An 8583-nucleotide genomic window follows, 5' to 3' on the forward strand; every position below is an offset into this window, starting at 1 on the left:
CAAACAAACAAACAAAAACCCCAAACTAGACAAATAGCTTTGTGAAGCATTAAAAATATGAGTATCTAAACATTCTGTTATTGAACAAGAGAATTTCAGATATGAGAGAAAACTGCAGAGATTTAAATGGTGTGCTCACACAGGTCCACTGGCAGCAGTTTTACCTGCTAGCGACAGTGAAGCCGATGATTATGGACAAAACCTGATTAGACCAACTATAAAGAATAGTCTAGTGATTGGTGCTGTCCTTAAACCAAAAGACAGGTGAACACATCTGGGTGTGTTCTAATAGAAAATACATGTATAAGCTAAGAGTGTACCTAACAGGTACCACTGCATCATATGCAGCGTGAGTAATAACACGTGACAAAAGTTCAGCGGCTGCCCTCCGTAAAACTCCACATGGGAGCAGAAACAAGCGATAATTAGTCTGTAATGTTCATTTACCATTAACATGCTGTTGTGGGCTATCTTCTTTCTCTATATGCTTTTTACTCCTACTCTTATTTTGGGAACTTTAATATAAGATCCACTATCAGTGCCAGGAAACTTTTACTGTCAGTTCCATTTCCCAAAGCTCTCCAATCCCTCCCTATAGTCGGAGAGTATAGCTCCATCCCATAAACTTCTGGTCAATGTGCCTGGCTTACACGGAGACTAGTTTTGTTGTTCCTTTTGAGGTGTCATCCAGAATGGAGTGAGAGCCAGATCAGAGGCATCTTGCTTAAGCACTCCCTGTGGGGGTGGCTTGAGTAAACAAGGCTTGCTCCATGGCCAACCAGTTTCTCCCCAGCCCCAAAGTGTGGGTCTAGCATCCTGAGCTCACTTCCTGCTGACTCCATTTCTGTGAGTCTTCCCTTGTTAGTCCTTCTGTTCCGATCCCCTGGCAGGTTCTGGGGTCTACTGGAAAAGAGGGTTAATCATTAAGCATTAACTAATTGATTAATTAACTAAGAGAGCTAATCATATCTATGACTTAGATTTTCAGCTCCCATGAAGCCCTACCCACTAAGAAGTTTAAAGTTCAAACAGCCACTGGGGACATGCCCTCATGAGGTGGGAGAGGAGAGGCAAGGCACAAACCGCCGTGTGGAAATGATGATAAAGCTGTGATTTCAGGGGTGGGGAAGAGGCAAGAAGAAACAAAAGTGATTCTTTAACTGGTTGTCATATTAAATTTAAGACTTTTCTATTTAAAAATATCCAGGAATACATACAATGAGTCAAATGTAAATAAGAGACTTAATGAGAGCAGTAGAAAAGACATTTATTAATTTTGAAACTCAGTGTTCATTAATAGGAAACATTAGAAGTGACATAGATTGGGATACTTTTAAAGAAGTGATACTGGTATTCATTGCTTTCCATCAATTCAGGAAACGGCTAATAATACTTCAGATGCATTAAATCTGGTCCATCATGCTCACTTCATGGTGGGAAGAAAAACAGCACTTGAGTGATTTTTCCCTTAATTTGTTCTAAATTACAGCAAAGTGCCCTGCAAGAAGCAAGTGCTCGTGTTAATTAACTCGGGGTAGAGAAGGTCACTGGCATACATAGGGCTCGATTTCTGGCTATAGTGAGATACTCTCTTCTGCAATTAGAATCCTCGTCAGGAATTAGAAGGCTGTGTAGATTTTCACTTCTCTACCCAGCACTTCATGTTTGGGCGCTTTTGTTGGTTCCTCTTTAAAAACACTGAAGAAGTAATAACAATAGTGAGATGGGCCTATGAAATGAAACACACAGTCTACACATTCATTTACAGGTATGCCTACAATATCGGCATTTTCTTTGAGCCTGAATTTTTTGAGCTGAATCTGCAAAACCACATACAAAGGGCTTGACAGTGCTTCACAACATAAAGAATGAGCAAGACTGAATTTCGGTTGTCTGATGTTGAACTGTAAGACCAGACATGAAATTGTAAATGCTGTGCAGTCTTGTGACACCCTCCAGGATCCTTGGAATCCCACCGGGCTTAAGAGAGCTATCAGCAGCTAAGTCCACAGTTCTAAAATACACAGAGCTTTTAAAGGCTCTAATTTTCAGTTACCCTCAGTTTCTTAGAATGTGTGCTGTTATTTTTTTTTCCATTGGATAGTTTCTTTATTTACATTTCAAATGTTTTCCCCTTTCCAGGTATCCCCTTCGGAAACCCCCATCCCATCCCCTCTCTCCCTGCCTCTATGAGGGTGTTCCCCAACCCACCCACCCACTCCTGTCTTCCCTCCCTCTAGCATTCCTCTACACTGGGGCATTGAGCCTTCACAGGACCAAGGGTCTCTTCTCCAATTGATGCCCAACAAGGCCATCTTCTGCCACATATGTGGCCAGCGCCATGGGCTGCCACACACACTTTGCGTGAAGGCGGTATCTGAGGCGTAAACTTCAAGGAAAGTCAGTCTCCTGCCTCCGCATTGTCGCCTGGCACCCCAAACTCAGAGGTGGCCCAGATATGTCCTCGTACTAGTGTGCTAGGAACTCACCAAGATATCATTTTCTTACAGCTAACAAGAGAAAATTCAGACATTGCTTTCTGACTTTCACCAATGTTCCAACTTCCTAGCCTAACCCTGGCTTGGAATGTTAAGTCATTCATACTAATAGCCTCCAGCATTGTAAGGCATTATAGCTTACAGAATGGGAGAAATATCCCAGGACAAGATCAGGTGAAATCCTCATTCTTAGTCAACATAGACAGGCTATATTAGATTTGCAACTGAATCACTCCTAGGAACTAGCTTGGCAGGTGTTCCCCACTGCTAACCTCTGCTGGCCCAGAAAGACAGCAGAGTTGAAGAGCTTACCCACCTAGTCTAACCATAGCAACGAACTGAGGAAGAGTTATCTACACCTGGCTTTTAGAAGTCAGGTGACCTTGGTGTGTGGGGGTCGCTTGCCTACGCGACTTCAGTCTAGCACTAGGACTGGAAGAAGAAAGACTTGGACTCACATGCAAGACTAGCACTAGAACTTAGATGGGCTAGGACTCAGATTCATGTATCTCTCGCAGTCCCCGGGGCCCAGAGCACTTGGGCCCAGGGGGATGCAGCACCAGTTCAGAGGAGATAGCTGCTACTTTAGACCCAGTATGTTTCAGATAGCCTCAGAGATACCTCAACTGTTAAGCTGCCAGATTTTTCGTTTCTCTTTTGCAATGATTGTAAAAGCCTCATGCCATTTTTAAAGAAATACACTCAGATTTTACACCACCCGTGTGTAGTCTGTTTGTCAAAGCCGAATCCCATGCCCACCTGGCCAGAATCCCTTGTCCCACAGAACAGGGACTCCGCGAGAAATCCTGGTCCGTGGCAATGGGCCCCTCCATGTGTACTCTTTGGTTGGTGGTCCAGTCCCTGGGAGCTCCCTTCATGGGGTTGCAACTCCCTCAGCTCCTTCAGTTCTTTCTTCAACTCCTCCATCAGGGACCCTGTGCTCAGTCCAATGCTTGGCTGCTAGCATCTGTCTCTGTATTTGTCAGGTGTGCTGTTATTTTTATGCCTCAAATTATGACCACTATAGTATGTTGATTATGTTGGTCATTAACACATGGCATGATACTGGTGTTAAACTGAAATTGTTCATGTGAGTCAATATTTGAATGTTAGACACGACTAGCAATCCAGATTTATTTTGCCTCTTCTGATCACTCCAGTATCAACTGCTAATCACTATAAAAATTACTTTAAATGGATTTAGCCACAATGCAAAGGTCATCCCTTTGGTTGTGTTCTGGATATTCAGACATTAACCATATATTAATTTGGCCATTTTAAAGAGGTGAAGAGACTTCAGGACTAAAACTTCATCTAAAGAGACCATTCAGGTGTGCAGTTTTCAATGATAATAATCAAACCTGAATGAAAGCTCTTAGAATGGGAAGAACTCAAGATGTTATTAACTGAAAAAATCCAAGACTTTCCAATCCTTGGGAGTCTCTAAAGATACTCAGGTCAGTCACAGGGGAAAATCTTACATATATACGTACTGTAATTTTTAGTGGTCCCAAGGTCCAGTAAATTTTCAATCAACCCAGGGTCAAAGACCCTTCAGTAAAATAATATATTTTAAAGGGGTGAATAGTAATCATGGATGGATTTTTAATCCTACTACCTTTAAGAATTTTTATGCTGTAGTTATGAAATTAAATTCTGGGGGCTTTTCTAGAGGACCTGGATTCAAGTCCCAGCACCCACATGACAGCTCACAACTGTCTCTAACTCCAGTTCCAGGGGATCTGCACCTCTATACAGAGACATACATGCAGGCAAAACACCAATGCATTGTAAATAAATAAATAAGAAATCAAATTCTGATTAAAAATAAATATGCATTCCATTCCTAACCAAGAAGCTATTTGCAATTGATACCTCCTAGGAGAAGGGAAATCAATTTTCTCCAATGGAGTAATACTGGGTATATCAACCAGTTGGCCAACACAACATGAATGCCAAGGGTTGTTTTATGTGTGTGATTTTTGTTTTGTTTATTTTTCGTCTTATTTTGTTAGTTTATTTTAATTGTATTATTGTTGAGAGAGAGAGAACATGAAGTTGGGTGGGAAGGAGATGGAGAAGATCTGGGAGGAGAAAGAATATGATCAAGATATACTGTATGAAAAATATTTTTAACTTAATGAAAGAAGAAATCAGATCTGTAAAAAGGATTTTAAAGGGTTCACATGTGAAAAAAGCAAGTCCCTTAGTACTATTTATTTCTTAAATTTCAGCAATGGGAACAAATGCACAGTCTGTTCATGGGGACAGGCTACAGGTAAGGCTCAATACCGGATCTCAAACCAGAGCCTTGACAAGTCATTTCATCTCTTTCAGCAAAACCACGGTTGCAATGACATACTTTTGTCAAATTGTTATGTGTGACTCTATACTTTACTGGGAGGCTAATTGACCACAGCTTCATTGAGTCCACTGAAATAAAAGGAATTTTAATTTCACTTGAGAGAGATTTTTAAATTGAGTTTTTATACCATCAGGTTAGTTCAAGCCAATCTTTCTTTTGAGTCATAAATATATAACTGCCACCTAATATAATGTTCTTTTAAAAGTTAAGTCCTACAACCTGGAAAAAAATGAGAATTGAGTGTCCCAGTGTATCAGCCACACAACAGCAGTAGCAAAAAGCTGTGACTGGGCGCTGTATTCATTGTAATAGTCCACACACAGGGTCTCAAGTCTTCAGGTGGTACTTCTAGTGATCCCACTTTGCCCTGCAGAACACATTCATAGTTTTTCTCAGAGCGCCCCCTTGTGACAAGTGGCCAGTAGCACCAGGGCCGTTGATTGTACTGGCAGAAATGCACACAGAGGCAAATCACCTCCTGTCGTCTGTGTATAGATTGCTTTCCTGGGATAACATGTCATGAGCATAGGAACCACCCCACCGGCTCATCACAGGACGGATGCTAGAACAGAAGATCTATCTTAATAGGACACTCAGTAAACATTTAAATTATAAGTAACCTCTCAATATTGATTATAGAGACACTTTTATTTATCATAAATTAATGAAGGAATATCAAACCTGTGGCTTTTTTAATATACAGAAAATATACTTTAAAACTTTAATTTGCATATGTGAGGGTGCATGCACATATATGTGTGGGCATGCAGAGGCCAGAGGCTGACATTAGGTGTCTTTTCCAGTGCTAGTTTTTGAGACAAAGTCTGTCACTGAACCTGAAATTCATCACCTTCACTAGACTGGCTGGCAAAAGAGCTTCAGGGATTCCCCTGGTTTTGTCCCATTCCCCATCCCAGAGCTGGGCTTACAGATGTGTACCACTGCACCTCGTCTTTATGTGGGAGCTGGGGATTTGAACTCAGGTCCTCAGGATGGCCCAGCAGATACTTTACCAACTGAACTGTTTCCTGGCCCCAAATATCATACTCTTCATCCTTATTAACCAACCAATGGCATCAACTAACCCAAGACAAAAAGGAGATGGTCAGAATTGACTGTTTATTTTAAAATACCTACTCCAGGGTCGTTTTATTTAGTATTTTTCAACATCCTGTTTAGTTTGGTTTTAATGGGAGCATAATTCAGATCTTTAATTTTTTTTTCTCTTCAAGCTTGAGTTACATATATTCTGTAAGCCCTGGCTAGATTATATATTGCCTAGCAGTGGTGGTACACACTTTTAATCCTAGCACTTGGGAGGCAGAGGCAGGCAGAGAGGTTTGAGTCCTGGCATACAAAGTGAGTTCCAGGACAGCCAGGACTGTTTACACAGAGAAGCCATGTCTTGAAAACAAAATGAAACAGAACAATAACAAAAGAGTATTATATAGTATTTTACAACTTTAGATTTTTAGTTTTTAATAAGGTCTATGCACTTTGACAATCTTAAAATCTTGAAGATACCTTTAAATCACGGTGATCACAAGTAAGGGTTTATGACACATTTTAAACCATGTGGTTGCTCCTGAGAGTGCCTTCCTACTGAGATCTTCATATTTAGGAGAGGGTGGTATTTCTCCCATTTAGCTTGAGAATCAGATCTAACTTTATGTCATCCAAAACTCAGAACCTGAAGTTTAAAATTTAGGATTTTCCCAAACCATGCTGTTAAAAAATGGTTGAATTAGAATCAAGCATCGATTCGCAGAAGCGCCTTCCTGTCATATACAGTGAGAGGACACCTCCCCTTTCCCTTTAATGTATAAATATACTTACATGCCGAATGCATACCAGACTGGCTTGAGAATTCTATTTAATAGTTCTTGTCTTTTTAAATAATAACCAGTGCCCCTTTTCAGAATGGGCTAGAGTTAAAGGAAACGAATACATCAAATTCCATCTGATTTGGTTAAAATTCAAAAACAGTCCTTGAAGATTAATTAAAACAGGTGCAATTCACATTATAATGGCATCTTGTTAAGGGGAAATGCAGACAGGACGCCCTTTGTGGCCTCTTTTTCTCTCCATATCTGGAGCATCTCTAACTTCTTCATCCTTGGTATTCTTCTCAAGATCAGAAATGAGAATGTTCTCTTCTAAATGTGCTGTACTGAAGTTGAGTGTAGGATAGTAAGGACCCCTAGAGCCCACGAGTCTCTGGAAGAAGCCACTGTTCTGCTTGTACATCCATAAGCAAAGCATGAAAATGCCTAGGACTATTATCAGCGTCAGTGTTACTGTGACAGGAATGATGCTGTGGCTTAGTTCTGGAGGAAGACAAAGAAACACAGAGAACAGATACTGTCACATGCCTGCCATTTATCGTATTAATTCTAAGAAATATCTAAATATTCTTTCCCTTCCAAACCTACCTTTCTCTGGATGTGCCGTTACAGCTGGAATGTCTAAAATCAAATAATAAACAAATAAATATTTCTTTAAATTCATCAAAGTTATATCATTATTCAAGCAAAGCAGGAATCAGACTATTACTCATATACCATGTCTGGTATATGAATAATGTTTTATTAGAGCTCTGATAGTCATTTATTCATGTATTCTCTCTCTCTCTCGCTCTCTCTCTCTCTCTCTGTGTGTGTGTGTGTGAGAGAGAGAGAGAGAGAGAGACAGACAGACAGAGACACAGAGACAGAGACAGACAGAGAGACAGAGAGAGACACAGACAGAGAGACAGAGACAGACAGAGCGACAGAGACAGACACAGAGAGGGAGAGACAGAGAGCCATGGAGCTGCAGAGGTACTTGCAAGGCTAGGGAAGGAGGGTTGCTGGGAGCCTGAGGTCAGGTCTGGACTTTGTAGTGAGTTCCAGGGTAGGCTGAGCAACAGACTAGATCTACCTTAAAAGTTACATTAAAAACAAGTAAACAGCCTGGCGGTGGTGGCGCATGCCTTTAATCCCAGCACTTGGGCGGCAAAGGCAGGCGGATTTCTGAGTTCGAGGCCAGACTGGTCTACAGAGTGAGTTCCAGGTCAGCCAGGGCTACACAGAGAAACCCTGTCTCGAAAAACCAAAACCAAACCAAACCAAACCAAACCAAAACCAAAACCAAAACAACAACAGCAACAACAACAAAACCAAGCAAACAAGTAAAAGACAAAGCAATGTGGCTGTCTGCACAGCAGTCTGTGAGAGGCACTTTTCTCACCTTAGGATGAGAATGTTTGAACTGCTCCAGGAGCTTGAAAAGTTGCCATACTTTAAAACTGGACACTACTGTGTGGTGTTTCTGATTTGCTCTTGATGCTTCTATGCCAGTGAACATGGGCATGCTGTTAGCCTTTTGTCTGCTACAATACTTTGGGGTTTCAAGAATCCTGGCTCCCACTGGCAGCTTTTTCTTTTCCTTCCTTCCTTCCTTCCTTCCTTCCTTCCTTCCTTCCTTCCTTCCTTCCTTCCCTCCCTCCCTCCCTCCCTCCCTCCCTCTTTTCCTCCCTCCCTCCTTCCCTCCCTCCCTCTCTACCTCCTTCCTTCCTTCCCTCCTTCCTTCCCTCCCTCCTTCCTTCCTTCCTTCCCTCCTTCCTTCCCTCCCTCCTTCCTTCCTTCCTTCCCTCCTTCCTTCCTTCCCTCCCTCCTTCCTTCCTTCCCTCCCTCCTTCCTTCCTTCCTTCCCTCCTTCCTTCCTTCCTTCCCTCCTTCCC

General features: G+C 41.7%; 1 protein-coding gene across 3 annotated transcripts in view; it reads right to left on the reverse strand.

Moving 5' to 3' along the window:
- Window positions 1-6316: 6316 nt before the first annotated feature.
- The window catches only part of Pla2r1 (phospholipase A2 receptor 1), a 121698-nt gene continuing 119431 nt past the window's right edge, over window positions 6317-8583 (reverse strand). For all 3 annotated transcript variants that reach the window (XM_031370371.1, XM_031370370.1, XM_031370369.1), the window contains 2 exons: window positions 7296-7328; window positions 6317-7190 (listed from right to left, as the gene is read on the reverse strand). In XM_031370371.1, the coding sequence (XP_031226231.1) occupies window positions 6901-7190; window positions 7296-7328 (323 nt within the window). In that variant the 3' untranslated portion in view covers window positions 6317-6900. The remainder of the gene's footprint in view (window positions 7191-7295; window positions 7329-8583) is intronic.

This window comes from Mastomys coucha, unplaced genomic scaffold (genome assembly GCF_008632895.1).
Source record: "Mastomys coucha isolate ucsf_1 unplaced genomic scaffold, UCSF_Mcou_1 pScaffold15, whole genome shotgun sequence".
Taxonomy (NCBI): Eukaryota; Metazoa; Chordata; class Mammalia; order Rodentia; family Muridae; genus Mastomys; species Mastomys coucha.